General features: G+C 42.0%; 1 protein-coding gene across 5 annotated transcripts in view; it reads right to left on the bottom strand.

Moving 5' to 3' along the window:
• Positions 1 to 15,823, bottom strand: part of LOC149314589 (tripartite motif-containing protein 44-like) — a 161,208-nt gene that overhangs the window by 17,746 nt on the left and 127,639 nt on the right. For 3 of the 5 annotated variants that reach the window (XR_016280939.1, XM_089521437.1, XM_089521436.1), the window contains exon 5: positions 1,243 to 1,369. Coding sequence is in view for 3 of the 5 variants with exons in the window: in XM_089521437.1 (XP_089377563.1) it covers positions 1,282 to 1,369 (88 nt within the window). In the remaining 2 variants the exon portion in view is untranslated. The remainder of the gene's footprint in view (positions 1 to 1,242; positions 1,370 to 15,823) is intronic. The other 2 variants (XR_016280940.1, XM_089521438.1) reach the window with 1 other exon arrangement.

Genomic DNA, 15,823 nt, shown 5'->3' with positions numbered 1-15,823 from the left:
GTGTCCTAATTTCCCCCAGAAAAAAGAACCTGTAATGCAAGTATCACTGACATTTTTAGATACCCTTTTGAATTTTGGGGAAAAAATTGTAGGAGGCAAAGATAGTAGGTATACCACTTACAATGCCTTGGCTCAGATTACTTGGAAGGAAAGGCACTTGGAAAGACATTTGTCTGACATTTTGAGATATAACAGTGATATTTTAGTCCAAACATAAGAAACAGTTTAGTCTTGCAATTGATCCGGAAGTGTATATGCTCTCGTAGCAGAAGAAACTTGACTATTTCTAAACTTTAAAAAAACATTAAGAAAATATGGCAGGACTCAGACCCTCAACAGATTTCAAAGGGAACCAAATTCAACTAACTTAGTGTGGATCCAGCCGTGAGTGATCCTGGTTTGATCTGACCTTTCTCATAATGAAATACATTTTATAATTATTACTTGCAAGAGTGCACAGAATAAACAAATTAGCATCTCTTGTGAGTTTCATTGTTTTTTTTACTTTTTCTTTCTTTTGTGGTTGCTTGTGAACCAGACAGTCCTCTTTTCAGTTAAAATACCAGAATGAAAAACTGAAATACTTTCCTAACCATAACAGAGGACATCAGATGACTTATTTGCACTGTTTCATTTTTTTTTGTTGTTTTTGTTTTTTCATGACTACAGGACAGAAAACAACATGTTCTCATTTAATTTCATCCTAATGACACTCTGAGACTGATTCAGTATAAGAACTAATGTCATGGTCAAGACCACCCATATTAAGCTTCTTGGCTAAGTAACATCTGAACTCAGATCTCATACATCTAAACAAGGGCGCTGTACAAACGGGCCATACGGGGCACTGTTGTTACATGTGAGGGGCGGCGCTTCCAGATGTGACTCGCCCCTCACACGTGACGAGGGTGTCAAAATGGCAGTGCCCTGTACATATGGGCACCGCCATTTTGACATGATGGACGTGTAGCGTCCACACGTCCCAGTGCCTTTGTGATGCCGCAAGTGCGCCATTGGTGCCTTGCAGCGTCACAAAGGCACCACAAGAAGAACCCGCTTTTTGCAGGTTCTTTTTGCTCCGTGACGGAGCCGCACGGTTTGTCTGCTGTGGTTGCCTTGCGGAGCAAACCAGGGCGGCAGGAGACCACCCTTTTTGGGCGGTCTGTATCCCACCTAGAAGCCAAAAAGGATAGGATGGACATGTATTATAGATCACATCTATAATTACTGAGTAAAAAGTACCTGTTTAGACTCCTCAGTAGCCTTGCTACTCCACTTTGCTCAACAAGGTCCATTGGCAGGCGATGGATCATCATCATTGTATCTGCTGTCCCTTTGGGGAAGATTTGGAGAAGGGATATGGTTAGGCCTATATGAAAAAGAAATGTAGAATAAATGTAGAATCATATATGTCATTAAGTTTGTGTGTTGTAGTAGGAGTTGTCTCCTACTGCAATAGGAGATGTGATGTTAAGGCCTGTTGTGGCCACAAATCAATATTAAGTATAAAGCTATCACAGTATGACAGACATACTTAAAAGGCACAGTCAAAATCACATTAGAGACAACAACTGTAGGCAGCACCAAATTCTTAGCTACAAGCACGTGGATGCACACTATTGCAACTTAATAAATATGGTAAATTAGTAGCTACAAGTCGGTGTATAAATGTGCATTTGCTTTTTACTACAACATCCACAAGCCTCAATGGAAGAGGAATAAAACTGCTTCCCACTAATACTAAAAAACACCCTTTGGTTTAAATATTAGCAAGTCCCCAAGTTAGACTGAGAGTTGGCAGCTGCTTCATGGAGATTAACAGATTCCCTCATCTCCTAGTGCCTTGGCTTGGCTGTGCATTATGCAAAGTTTTATACACTATTCTCAGATAGCTCAGTCTTAGTAGCTTCACAAAGATTAAGCTTTATTCTTTAGTTAAAGAATTCTTTAAAAGCCTTAATTAAAATAAATATAACTATAACATTCTTTATATCGTTCTAAACTATGCTTTCTTAAACAAGGTTGTGCATTCCTTAATAACAAAACAATATGCCAGCCACTGATGCTGGTGAAACGTCAGGAATAAACTTTTCTAGAACACTGCCACATAGCCCGAAAAACCCACAAAAAACTATGGATGCCGGCCATGAAAGCCTTTGACTTCACAACAAAACAATAGTTAATATGTAATAGAAAACCACGGACAGAGGAATAGAAGATGTTGTTCTATATGAAGCTGAACTATTTATTTATCTAGCCCAGGTTTTCTCCCTGGTTTGATAGGCTGTGGTTCGCTGGCACAAGGCTTTCCTATTACCTGCTATCTAATCTTTTTAACTGGAGATGACAGATTGAAACTGGGATGGTTTACCTCCAAAACATGTGCTCTGAACTATAGCCCCTTCTCGCTATATGAATGAAAGACTGTGAGCCTTAGACTTAACAGAGTTCTTCTACCTTCTTCTTTCACTTAGTGGATGAGAATATCAAGCATTCCCACTTTTAAATCAACAACAGTTCCCTATAATATCAAAATTCAAACATCAGTTTCAGAACAAGACAAAATTGAATCTTGACTTCAGTTCCTGGTTTTCCCCCAGTATCTGGAGTTTAAGCAAACCATAGTTCCTGAAGTATGGACATTCTGGTAAACTGTGGTTAGTTTAAACTGAAAATATAACATTTCTGTTATCTCTAAAGTGCAAAAAGAGAAGTGTGTGAACTCAATGTGTGGGTGAGGTCAAATACAGAGGCATCCATGGATGTCCACTGCATCTGAATTAGATCAGTCTGTGAACTAATTACTGTATGTTATACCTCTGAAATTCACAGAATGGCCCTTTCATTCATAATTTCAATGGTTTCCCATTACACAAACAACCCTGCTCAAATGTCAGTGTCAAATACTCCTCCTCCTCCTCCTCTGGTTTAAGTAGGCATATACACTATTTTCCCTTACTCGTTTTTGTTGTAATTTGAAGCTTGGGGAGAGGTTTCTTGTTTGTTTACTTTCAGGTAACCATGCCCAAATTACACACAGGTCTTTGAAACCCAGTATTTTCTGAAAGGTTCTCTCATATTTGAAATAGAGGGAATGGGAAGGAAGAGTAGAGGAGCAGTCAAAAGACAAAGGGTGACAGTGGAGAGACAGAGAAGGAATGTGCTTCACATATAACAAACTGCAACAGCATCATTCAGCATTAAACCTAAAATTTAATAAGGGCAGACCAGATGGCCACATGCACATTTTCTTGCTATTGGCTGTTAGCTGCCAGTTCACTGAAGCACCAGACATTCATTGAGAGATGAAGGCTTTCTAAACAGAAAACTGTTGGGGAAGATGTATTAATTAGGAATTGCAAAGAAGATTTAAATTCAAAATGAAAGAGCTTGATTGAAAGTAGCAACTGAGAGACAGCAACAGAGAGGGAAATGTTTTCCATATGACAACTGATAGTGCCAAGGGCCTTCATGATCAGAACAACAACTGCTTTATGTAGTTATATGTGATTTTAGCAAATATATCCCACTAAAGGAATGCAAAGCTTATTGCTGAACATAAAGAAAACAAAAATAATGACCATGGGAGAAATACATAAATTCAACCTAGACAACAAGGAAACTAAAATATGAAGTTGAAGGCTTTCATGGTTGACATCCATAGTTTTTTGTAGGTTTGTTGGGCCATATGGCCATGTTCTAGAAGAGTTTATTCCTGATGTTTCGCCAGCATCTGTGGCTGGCATCTTCAGGAATGGGCATATTCCCCCACCCCCCATAGACAGAAAAAACCCCACACAGGATATCAAGTCCATATTATTCAATGGGCTGCGATGTGCATGAGCCTGTGTCAGCATGCCCATGAGTGCACACTTCCACTGACTAATATGAGGCAGAGCGAAGTGGGAGCTCAATTTCATGGATGGCTAGCCTGCCAGTATGGCAGGCTCACTGTACCTTCACCAATCAATTACCTGAAAGATTCTGATTAAATTTCCAGACATCAGTGCATATATAAACAAAGCCTATACTTCTGATAATAGCATGACCTTTTCTCCTTTACACCTGGATATGAATAGTTTTCAGCACACATGCATGTATGTTTTCCCAAAGTCTAGGAAAGCAGGCCAATGGTAGTAAACAGATTCAACAAAGCTGAACATTAGTCAAAATACGAAACTATTTGTTCACTCAGCATTCAGTTGTGGAATTACTGAACATCTCATATTCCAGAAAACAAGGCACTCAAATTGTGTAAACTTGCAATCAGATGTTATTTAAATTATAAGGCAAGCTAACCACCTCACAACCTGTCCTTCTGAGAACAATCATTTCTCTGATTGGTTTTTGCTGGCTGGCTAATAACAGTCAAACCCCAGCCCCTAACTTTTCCTATTAACTATTCATATACTATAGGAAACCATACACAGTATCCCAAACCAAGAACAGTGGCACTAAGGTGGATGGATGGTGATGGATAGCAATGGTGGGGTGATAGATGCGTAAGATGGCCAGGTGAAGAAGTTTGGTGGACATAATATAGACCATGGGCTACCTGCTTAATAACAGGGCCCAAATTGAAAGTATCCTTTTCAATAACACACAGCTCCCCCCTTCCTATTATAATAAGACATATATTATAATTTATGGCTCTACTTCACGTAAAGTAGTCTACATAGCACTTTTCTTTTTATACTGCCCAGACAGTTGTCTATGTAGCTGTATGTAACTCTGGATGTTCAACAAAATCGACAGGTGAAAGGGAAATGGCAGAATAACATAACTGGCATTTTCAATCTGTTCTGTTCAGTTCCACAGATTAGCAGAAGAATATTAGCTAACACAGTGAAGATCGCAGGGAAGTCATCCATATTTTGTGCACATGGTGAGAGCCTCTCCTGTGTATTAATCTTCCCTGCAGTCTGTTTTATGACCTATCCATCATCCAGAACAGACGAAAGGAAAGTGTATTGAGAATAAGTTTATGTAAGATATCATTCTAGCTCAGGAGCCACTGCAAGGCAAAGCTGGTCTTTAAAAAAAAGGAAGCTAGAAAGCATCTGGATGCCAAAGTGAGAGAACACTGGACACAATGAGAGTAGCAGAAGAAGGAGAAAAATCCAGCAATAAGCAGAAAAAGACAAATCTTGACAGAATGGTTATTTTATGGGAATGTAAAGGTTTGATGAACACATTAAAAAGGCTGATGATTGCAGGAAAATATGCTCCACCAAGTCTCCATTATATCTTCTCACTAACTATACTCTGGAGAGAAGGGTGTTACCTAGAAAAGAAAGAAGTGGCACATTGACAACTGGCAAGGAAGTGGTGACAGCAATACCATTGTGTCTGAGGCATCACACTTCCTATTAAGTTCATTTAAGAGAAGACATTTTGCACAGGTTTCCAAAGTGCTTCACACATGAGACCCTGTTCATATGCAAATATAACAAGTCTAGTGTGTATCAGAGTCCCTTTACCTATCATAAGTAGCAATAACAGGTAATGCTATGTGGTGATCCACATTTGTCAACTTGAAGCATACGTTATCAGTTATCAAGTGACAAGTACAAATAGTACCCGAATAATGCAAGGCATGGAAATTCATTGTGGGTTGGATTTTGGTGTTTTTTTAAAGAGTGCATTCCAACAATCTGTACAGAGAGTTTAAAGAAGGAATAAAGTACATGGAGGACACCCACATATGTACAAGGGCTTTCAGTACTACAGTTGGAAATAAACTTATGGATTTTCAATTACCAGGTCCTCTTGCGAATTCCTTGCTCTGCCAATCCTAGATTTTTAAGTTTCCTGAAATTTCTGTTACACAGTGGGTCCTTGTTATACGCGGGGGATCCATTCCGGAACCCCCCGCGTATAACAAAATCCGCGTATGCTCAAGTCCCATTTGTCCCAATGGCGGCGCACATGCACGCGCGCCGCCATTGGGACAAAAGTTCCTTCTCCCTCCCCTCCCTCGCTTCCCTCCTCCCTTCCCTCCCTGCCTCCCTCCCTTCCCCTTACTTACCTTTCTCTCTCGGCGCAGTGGCTTGGCCTCCACCGCCGCCGCTGCAGGGGAAGCCGGGTGGCAGCAGCGGCGGCAGTGAAGGCCAAGCCTCGGCTTCCTTGCCGCCGCCGTGAAAGGGCGCGATGGCGGTGCTGGAGGCCTCTTGGCCCCCAACAGCACCGCCACCGGGCCTTTCCTGCGGTGGCGGCGATGAAGCAGGGCTGCCGCGCCAGAGGCCTTCAAGGCCTCCCGCGCCGGCATCTGTCCTCCTCAAGGCCTCCGCCGCTGCCGAAGGGCCGGATACCGGTGCTGGAGGCCAAGAGGCCCCAGCACCGACACTCGCCCCTTCCGTGGCTGCGGAGGCCTGGAGGAGGCCGGGTGCTGGTGCTGGAGGACTTGAAGGCTTCTGGCGCTGCTGCCCTCTGCGTCTCCTCTTCCCCACCTCCGCGCCTTTTTTTGGAAGAGGAGGCGTGGAGGGCAGCAGCGCGGGAGGCCTTCAAGGCCTCCAGCGCCAGCACCTGGCTTCCACCGCCACAGAAGGGCCGGGTAGAGGTGTTGGAGGCCAAGAGTCCCCAGCACCGATACCTGGCCCTTCTGTGGCCGCAGAGGCCTGGAGGAGGCCGGGTGCTGGCGCTGGAGGCCTTGAAGGCCTCCAGCGCGGCAGCCCTGCTTCATCGCCGCCACTGCAGGAAAGGCCCAGTGGCGGTGCTGTTGGGGGCCAAGAGGCCTCCAGCACCGCCATCGCGCCCTTTCACAGCGGCGGCAAGGAAGCCGAGGCTTGGCCTCCGCCGCCGCTGCTACCAGCGGCGGCGGAGGCCAAGCTGCTGCGCCGAGAAGGTAAGTAAGGGGAAGGGAAGGGAGGGAGGCGAGGAGGGAAGCGAGGGAGGAGAAGGAAATTGTCCCCAATGGCGGCGCGCGGGACAATTTCCCGATTTGCCATCCGCGGATGCTCAAATCCACGGATGGCAAAACCATGTATAAGGACGGCCAACTGTACACTTGGTTACACATGTCTCTGCCTTTGAACACTGCAGGTTATGAGGATGTAGAATCTGTGTAAAGCTGGGCAGAGGATGCACTGCCAAAGTTGTCTCATGAAAATGCTTATTCCTATCTCCTTTCTGTTAGTGGTTATTTGTGAACAGCCCCTTTACCAGAAACCCCTTAGTGTTGTGAAAACCTAGAAACATGTTCTTGGGACACATTCAAATGCTTCCCAGTACATTAACTGATCTGGATTTAATAGCTTTTGAATAGAGATGGTCGAGCTCTAGTTTTATTAGCTCAGTTATCGCTATCTTTTAGAAATTAATTTAATGGTTGTTGGGAAACACATCTGAAAGTATACACAGACTCTTCCCGCATTTTTCAGAGTATATCCCATACTTGCAAAGTACTCAGAACCTAAATGAGGCAAATGATATCATGCACTCATGACCATTTATAGCCAGCTCACCAAAGATCCTGGAAATGGGAAGATATACTTGATTACCTAACCTTTTTCTTTACTTAAGGTGACGGTGAGAAATGAATCACTTCATCTACTATTTTTTTCTCCTGACTCCATGGAAACAAATTATTTCTTGGTAGTTTTTGGATTAAGCTTTATTCAAATTGGCAGGGGCAGAGAACATGATGGAACAGATTTCTTCCTTTCTTTCTAGGGAAGAAACACAGCAAAAGATCATATTTCCATTAGGAACTGCTTCCTACATGAAGCTTATGTGTATCAAACAATAGAGAGCCACCATGATACTCCTTACGGTTGCCATAAATAAAAAACGACTTGAAGGCAAACAACAACAACAACAAAGCAAACAATGAACATGGCAAATTCAAAGTACAGTCAGCCCTCTGTACCCACAGATTCTTTATCCATAGATTCAACCATCCATGACTTGAAAATATATATTTTTAAAAATCCACAAAAGCAAACTTTGATTTTGGCATTTTATATAAGGAACACAATTTTACCAGGCCATTGTATTTAATCGGTCTTGAACATCCATTGATTTTGATACTCATGAGGAGTCCTGGAATGAAACTCCAGCAGATACCAAGAGCACATTATAATATATGTGAATGGCATATCTGCCAAATTCATTGCACACACAAGCCACAAGAACCTGCTGTCAGCTGAGTCTTCTGCTGCACCAGTATGCAGTGAGATAGACACATATCTATATTATTCTAATTAATATGCTAAAAACAGTGAAACTTTGCAATAAATTGCAAACAATTCAAGAAGGAAGGAATAGGGTGGAGAGGGAGCAAAAATTGCAATCCTCTCATTATTTAGCTAAGGGGGAGGGGGGGTGACAAATCTGTGAGTGGCACCATTTTAAAGCCATCTAATCTCACCAGAGCTGCTAACTTGAGACACAATTCCTACTGTTCTGGCATTATTCCGAGGTCTGTACTATTTTGGGCGAAGAACAGCTCAGGCTCAAAATGTGAGGTTAGAGGAAACCTAGTGGGTGCTTTTTTGAGAAGTAAAAAGGAGGGACTTGTGAGCTCTGTGGTGGCATTAAAATAGAATTCTGGGATTAGCACTGGTACAAGATTGCAATACTGGTGCAGGGATGCATACATACAGATATATGACATTTAGCAAGGGGATTGGGAGTCTACCAGTGACTGTGTGTGTCCTCTGGCAACATAAATGAAATAGAAGCAAAGCTCAGTGTCTAAGGTAAGGAAGACTAGGGCTCAGGTTTGTGGAAACAGCACATTTAATTCTAATCCTTAACAGGGGTATGGATAACATATAATTGCTCAGTAGTGAAGAAGATGCACTCCATACATACTCAGCAACTTATTATTCACATATTTAAGGCCACAACTCTGGTACTGAAAATATATTCTAGAATTTATAACTAGTGAAACTGGGCACAAATGAAACACTGGCTGAGATCCTGTATCAGGAGATAAAGCATAAATTTCTGCCCAGTTGAAACTACATCATGTCTCCCCTTTCTTGTCTTGAGGAGCCCTGTGGGGGTAGTCCAAAGCATAGCCAGACCTTACTTTCAAGGCTCTCTGCTCCCCACCAGCCATTAAATGGAGGTGGAGGGGGTGTTGTATAGAAAGAAGGTGAACCTTGAAGTAGAAGGGTTGCTGTGCAAAGCGGTAATGAATTCCTCCTGCTATAAAAATATATGGAGGCTTAAGTTGAACAGTTGGCCCTTCATAGCCATGGATTCTGTATCCATGGATTCAACCACCCATGGCTTAAAAATAAGTTTTTAAAAATTCTGAAAAGTAAACCTTGATTTTGCCATTGCATACACTATTTTACTATGCCACTGTATATAGTGGAACTTGAGCACCTACAGATTTTGTGGGGTCCTGGAATCAAACCCCAGAGGATATCAAGGGCCCACTGTATGCAACTTACAGTATGCTAGCTGCAGTGATTTGGGGGGAAAATTACTAATTTGTTCTTTGCACAGGGGAAATATATATACATGAGAATAATTTGCTTCCTGGGAAGAAGGGACACAGATGGAACATGAAGCTGGGGAAAAAAAGACATTAGCAATAAGGCCAGCGACAAAGTGAGGTTACAGTAAAACATGCCGTGCAGTTTTGGGATAGAAGTGGGGCATAGCTGTCTGCAGCAAAATAGAGTCGACATGCTGGGAAGCACTGTCTTTCATGGCTCAAAGCCAACAAAGGAATGGGAATGAGGCAGAGAGGCTAAATTTTAAAGGCGGGGCACAGACCGCCAGAAAGAGGCAGCCAGGAGAGCAGCCTCTCTTTTTCGTATAGCCATGCCACAGCAACCAAATTGCATGGCGTGGTTGCGCAAAAAGAAGGACCACTAAAAAGCGGCTCCTTTCTATGCCGCTGCAAACAGCATGTCGCTGCTGCGCAGCTCCATCTGGAGGCCATGCTGTAGTGATGACACCGCTATGCACACCATCTATTCGGTGCCACGCAGTGAGGACGCCCTCATCACATGCAAGGGGTGTCTAGAAGCGCCGCCCCTCGCACATGGTGAGGGCGTCCTTTTCAGCCCATCTGCACCGGGCTATATATTGATTAAAAGAAACTCATCGGGGGGAGGGGAGGAGGAAATTCAGCATGTGAAAGGTACCTCTTGGAATCTTTGTTTAAAAACACATGATTGAAATTATAGATCTGAGGAATATGTTCATTGCAGTCTGGCTGGAGGCAGCAAAAAAGCAGCTGTGCCCAAAGCAGCTCACAGATTCGGCCATGTGTGGCGCATTCACACCTCAAAAGCCCTCAAAATAATGTTCACACATTATATACATCAGAGAGTGCCTTTGGAAGGATAACGCATGTGTCAGTCATCATCAGTATGTCACCAAGAACAACATCTGCAGAAATGAGCCAAAATTATTATTAGTTCTCCTAGTAGCCCTCTCCCCTCCCACTCCGGTTCTTTTTCTTTCTCATCTTTGCCTCCTCAACTTTCTTACCAGAAAATTGTCATATCAGAAAATATGACAGCATTAGCAAAGAAGCTTCCCAAACACTCTGATGCTTTTTATTAATTTAGAGTCCTATGAATATCAATGAAAAATTGAGGAGTATAGCATAAGATGTTTGTCTTTTGTGAGAGGTGAGTGATGTGGGAGGCTTCAGTCATACATTTTTGTATTGTATATTATGTATAATATTTACATGTACAAATAAATATCTTTCAGGGATATAAAAGACAATCTAGTTCAAGTTGGACTACAACCAGACAATGAAACCAATTGGCTCAGTCAACCTTGTAATGTTTCTCACCACTTTGTTTCCCTAGTTGACCCAGAAAGCTATGTCTACTGAGGTCTTGAACACACAGTGCCATAAACATACAGCATAACATTTGTTGTTGTGTACCTTGAAGTAATTTCTGGTTTATGATGACCCTAAGGCAAATCTATCATAGTTCATACCTTAAGGTCACAACAGTTCCTAGCATCCCTGCTACACATACTTGTGCTAGTCATATTAGTGATGGGAAAAAATATGTTTTTCAAAGCTTAATATCAGTGAATACTGCAATAACACGCTATCATATATGGGTATATTCAACTCCAACCAATTTCTATTGATGTAGTCCTTTCACCCCGCACCCCCTTACGTAAGACATCATAGCTCAATTGTAGAGGACAGAGCCATCATGGATATAAAAAAGTCCAAATTACAAATCCGAATGCTGGAGTGCTGCTGGCAGTCAGAATTAACTTTGCCAAGAGAGAGCCCTCCCTCTATCCACCATCTTGAGGAGAGAAAGGCAAGCCAGCTCTAACAGGCCTGCCTGAAAGAAGAAGAGCCTTCCCTCTGTCCATCATCTTGAGGGAGAGGAAGGCAAGCCAACTCCAACAGGCCTCCGAGGGAGAGCAGATCTGCTGGACTTTTCCCCTTCCTTACTGTCAATCCCTTCTCCTTTTGTGTCTTGTCTTTTTTAGATTGTAAGCCTGAGGGCAGGGAAATGTCTAATTTACAAACGGTAAGCCGCTCTGATAGCCTTGGCTGAAGAGCAGGGTATAAATAATAATAATAATAATAATAATAATAATAATAATATGAACTTAATGTTTAATTTAGTATAACAGCTTTGTATGTTATCAATTGCTGACTTTCAGCTGGAAGGATGAAACATTACAGACTTGCAACAATGCGTAAGGAAGGCCAAAGATGAAAGTGCAAAGGCAGGCTTAATGCTGAACATAAAGAAAACAAAAATAATGGTCATGGGAGAAATACATAAATTCAACCTAGACAATGAGGAAACTGAAACAGTTAAAGAGTTCCTGTATCTCGGATCAAGTATTGATCAGAACAGAGATTTGCAGTGAAGAAATAAGAAGACTAGGAACGGGAAGGGCAGCTATGAAAGAACTATATAAGATTCTAAAGTCTAAAGATATACAAATGAACACTAAAGTTAAAATCCTCCAAGCCATTGTATTCCCCATCACTATGTATAGATGTGAAAATGGGACAATGAAGAAAGCTTGTAAGAAGAATATCAACTCATTTGAGATGTGATGCTGGAGAAGAGTGCAAAGAATACCGTGGACAGCCAAAAAGACAAACAAATGGGTTCTTGAACAGATGAAGCCTGAAATCTCCTTGGAAGCCAAAATGATCAAATTGAAGCTGTCATACTTTGGTCACAACATGAGAAGGCATGACTCATTAGAAAAGACAATAATGTTAGGAAAGGTAGAAGGTAGTAGAAAGCGAGGAAGACCACAAGCCAGATGGATAGACTCAATCAGAGAGGTCATGGCCCTGAATTTGGAGAACCTAAGCAGAGCAGTGGAGGATAGGGGGGCTTGAAGATGTCTCATCCACAGAGTCGCCATGGGTCGGGGTTGACTTGAGGGCAGTTAACAACAAATAATGAGCCAATTAAACTGAAAAAAGTATAATGTTTGGCTGATTATGGGAAGGGGTATGAGAAAAGGGAAACAAATAATACAATACATGAATGAAATTTTGGAATTGAAAAAAGCCCCAACTTTATTGGTTACAACTGTGTGAGCCTTGGTGCAGCATAGCACTGTGGATCTAGGCATCAGATGATGTGCCTGCTGCCTAATGACAACCTCTCCCAGACCAAATTCTCAGAAAATATATGAGATCCACATGGGTGAGATCCACTACATTATGTTCCCTGACATTTAGGGCAGGGAAGACCAGGAAAGCAGATTCTCAGTAAGTCAGTAACCCACGTTTGTGGCAATATGAGTAAAATGACATTCTCTCCATTATACACATGACTACTTGATTATGTGGTTTTAAAACTATTTTCCAAAAGAGCTGTGAAGAAAGCACACTTAAAGACAATGATTACATTGGATTTCTATTTGGACTAGTGTAACAGCTGACTGAGATTGAGATGAACTGAGATTTGTTGACAATCTCTTTTATTTAATGAAAAACATGCTGTAATGACATGCCCCTTGAAGGCAATGGGCCCCAAGACTGTGTACAATGATTGTTAAAGTAACAAGAAAGTGGGGCAATGTGCCTTCATTGCTACACACTAACAATGCAGAATAGACAAGCAGAACTTTGAATAAAAAAACAACCCCCAAACCTGTATGTTATAGTGAAACATATATGACTGTGTACCTTCTTCAAAGTCAAACAGGCGAGTGTGAGATGTTAGGCTGCATTCGCTACTGTTTACTTGGACTGATACTCAACACATGAGCTGAAGTTTTTATTGCATAAAAATAGTATTAAAGAATGTTATTTTCTTTTAGAGACCCAATCTCTCATCTTTTTGGAAATCCTCCTGATTTTGTGTAGTCTGAATAAAATTAATCTATCTCTAAGAGCAGAAAGCTTGTGTGTTGACAATGACAAATGGCTGATCAGATTCACCTTCATATGACCAAATTTTCATTTTATTGCATCCTCTTCCTTCCTTTTCATGGTTTTAATCTTAAAATGGGACCTACTCACAAACAATCATGCCGCAGGAAAATATAATAAAAAGAGAAGAAGGAAAAAATGTACAGAAACATGCACCAGTCCTTTTGCTAGCACCTCAGGAATTAATATTGAGGAACTAAGGAAAGGAATATTAAGGAATATTCTTCCCACTACAGCATCTTGCAATTGACAAATGAGAATATTCTGTGTGCTTTGTTTATAGAAACATCTCTTTTCTTCCTCCCTATCATTCCGTCAGTGTTTGGGAAGAAGGGCAGGGCTGAATCTTCTCTTGCTGTCATGCTTCATTCCTCAGAGTGCAGATTAAAGGCCAAAAGCAAGGAAGACATGGGGATTAGCCTGGGGTTTTCCCTTGAAAACAGGAGAACAGAGAAGATTCTTGGGAACATATGAACAAGCAGCTGATATCGATCACTGTAGGCTGCCAGAACACAAACAGATATGTTGCAACAGGGCTTACTTGTCCCTCTATTCTGAGATTTTCAGTAGGAAGAAAGATAGTAAGGAGGGGAAAATTTAGAGGACACAAAAACGCTAGAAACATTAATGCCTTTATTATACCCCTACCACTACATTTATTATACCACATAGCTGATATCAAAACCCAAATGCTTTCTCACCTCTCTATACTACACCAGTTTTTCTTCCTAGATGCTATAAAGCACAGAAAATTGTTCAAAAAATGGCATATACAACCCTATTCAGGCATTCAGGACAGAACTGATTGGAACGTATGAGGAGAGGGAATCGTCTGTCCTGTCTGACATCACTCTCTCCCTGGGGAAAGGAAACAGTCTAATGAGGACAATGTCCTGTGTATGCAGCCCTATCCCACAATTAGAAACCCCTGGACATTTCTAGGTTCCTGGGTAACATAGTAGTTGGGGCTCAATTTCGGACTATTATTTTCCATAGGAAAAGAGTGACACTGAAGGACAGAGCGGGAAGAGCCTGCTGTCTCTCCATAAGCTTTCAGGTTAACCCTAGTCTAAATACTTGATTAGGGTTCACATATTACCCTGATCTGCAACCATACTGCAGCTCAAGTTGTCCGGGTGACCATATTTAAAAATAGCATCCCATGATCTGTAGTACTTATTTCAATTGAAATTGTTGCAATCTGTTCATTCATAGAAAATGAAAGCTGCCTGCAAACAGGTGGAGTGGAAATGACCTTGTAAAACATGTTTTAGGGAGCAAATTACTACTTTCTTAGATTAATCTGCAAAGCATTTGGAAATAATCAATGCATTTCTGCTTTAATTTATGACTTGATACATAGCTAACAACAGATGTGGATGTCTAACTCTGCATTTGTTCTTTCTTGTTCTTAAACTGCCAAGCTGTTTTTACTGCCTATGTTTCTTAGGACTTTATGAATCATGGAATCATAGAATCATAGAGTTGGAAGAGACCACAAGGGCCATCCAGTCCAACCCCCTGCCATGCAGGAAATCCAAATCAAAGCATCCCAGACAGATGGCCATCCAGCCTCCGTTTGAAGACCTCCAAGGAGGGAGACTCCACTACACTCCAAGGGAGTGTGTTCCACTGTTGAACAGCCCTTACTGTCAGGAAGTTCTTCCTAATGTTGAGGTGGAATCTCTTTTCCTGTAGCTTGCATCCATTACTCCAGGTCCTAGTCTCTGGAGCGGCAGAAAACAAGCTTGCTCCCTCCTCAATATGACATCCCTTCAAATATTTAAACAGAGCTATCATATCACCTCTTAACCTTCTTTTCTCCAGGCTAAACATACCCAGCTCCCTAAGGCGTTCCTCATAGGGCAAGGTTTCCAGATCCTTCACCATTTTAGTCACCCTCCTTTGGACACGCTCCAGTTTCTCAATGTCCTTTTTGAATTGTGGTGCCCAGAACTGGACACAATATTCCAGGTGGGGCCTGACTAGAGCAGAATATAGTGGCACTATTACTTCCCTTGATCTAGACACTATGCTTCTATTGATGCAGCCTAAAATCACATTGGCCTTGTTAGCTGCCGCATCGCACTGTTGACTCATGTTCAACTTGTGGTCTACTTGGACTCCTAGATCCTTTTCATATGTTGTCTCCTTAAGCCAGGTGTCCCCCATCCTATATCTGTGCATTTCATTTTTTCGCCCTAAGTGCAGTACCTTACATTTCTCCCTGTTGAAGTTCATTTTGTTAGCTGTGGCCCAGCTTTCTAGTCTATTCAGGTCATTTTGAATTTTGATCCTGTCCTCTGGAGTATTAGCTATTCCTCCTAATTTGGTGTCATCTGCAAATTTGATAAGTATTCCCCCAATTTTTTCCTCCAAGTCATTGATAAAGATGTTGAACAGTACTGGCCCCAGGACAGAGCCCTGTGGGACTCCACTGGTCACTTCTCTCCAGGATGAAAAGGT

The sequence above is a fragment of the Sceloporus occidentalis genome, unplaced genomic scaffold (assembly GCF_023333645.1).
Source record: "Sceloporus occidentalis isolate IW3139 unplaced genomic scaffold, rSceOcc1.0.p SCAF_4, whole genome shotgun sequence".
Classification (NCBI taxonomy): Eukaryota; Metazoa; Chordata; class Lepidosauria; order Squamata; family Phrynosomatidae; genus Sceloporus; species Sceloporus occidentalis.
This window is presented reverse-complemented; position numbering and strand designations above follow the sequence as displayed.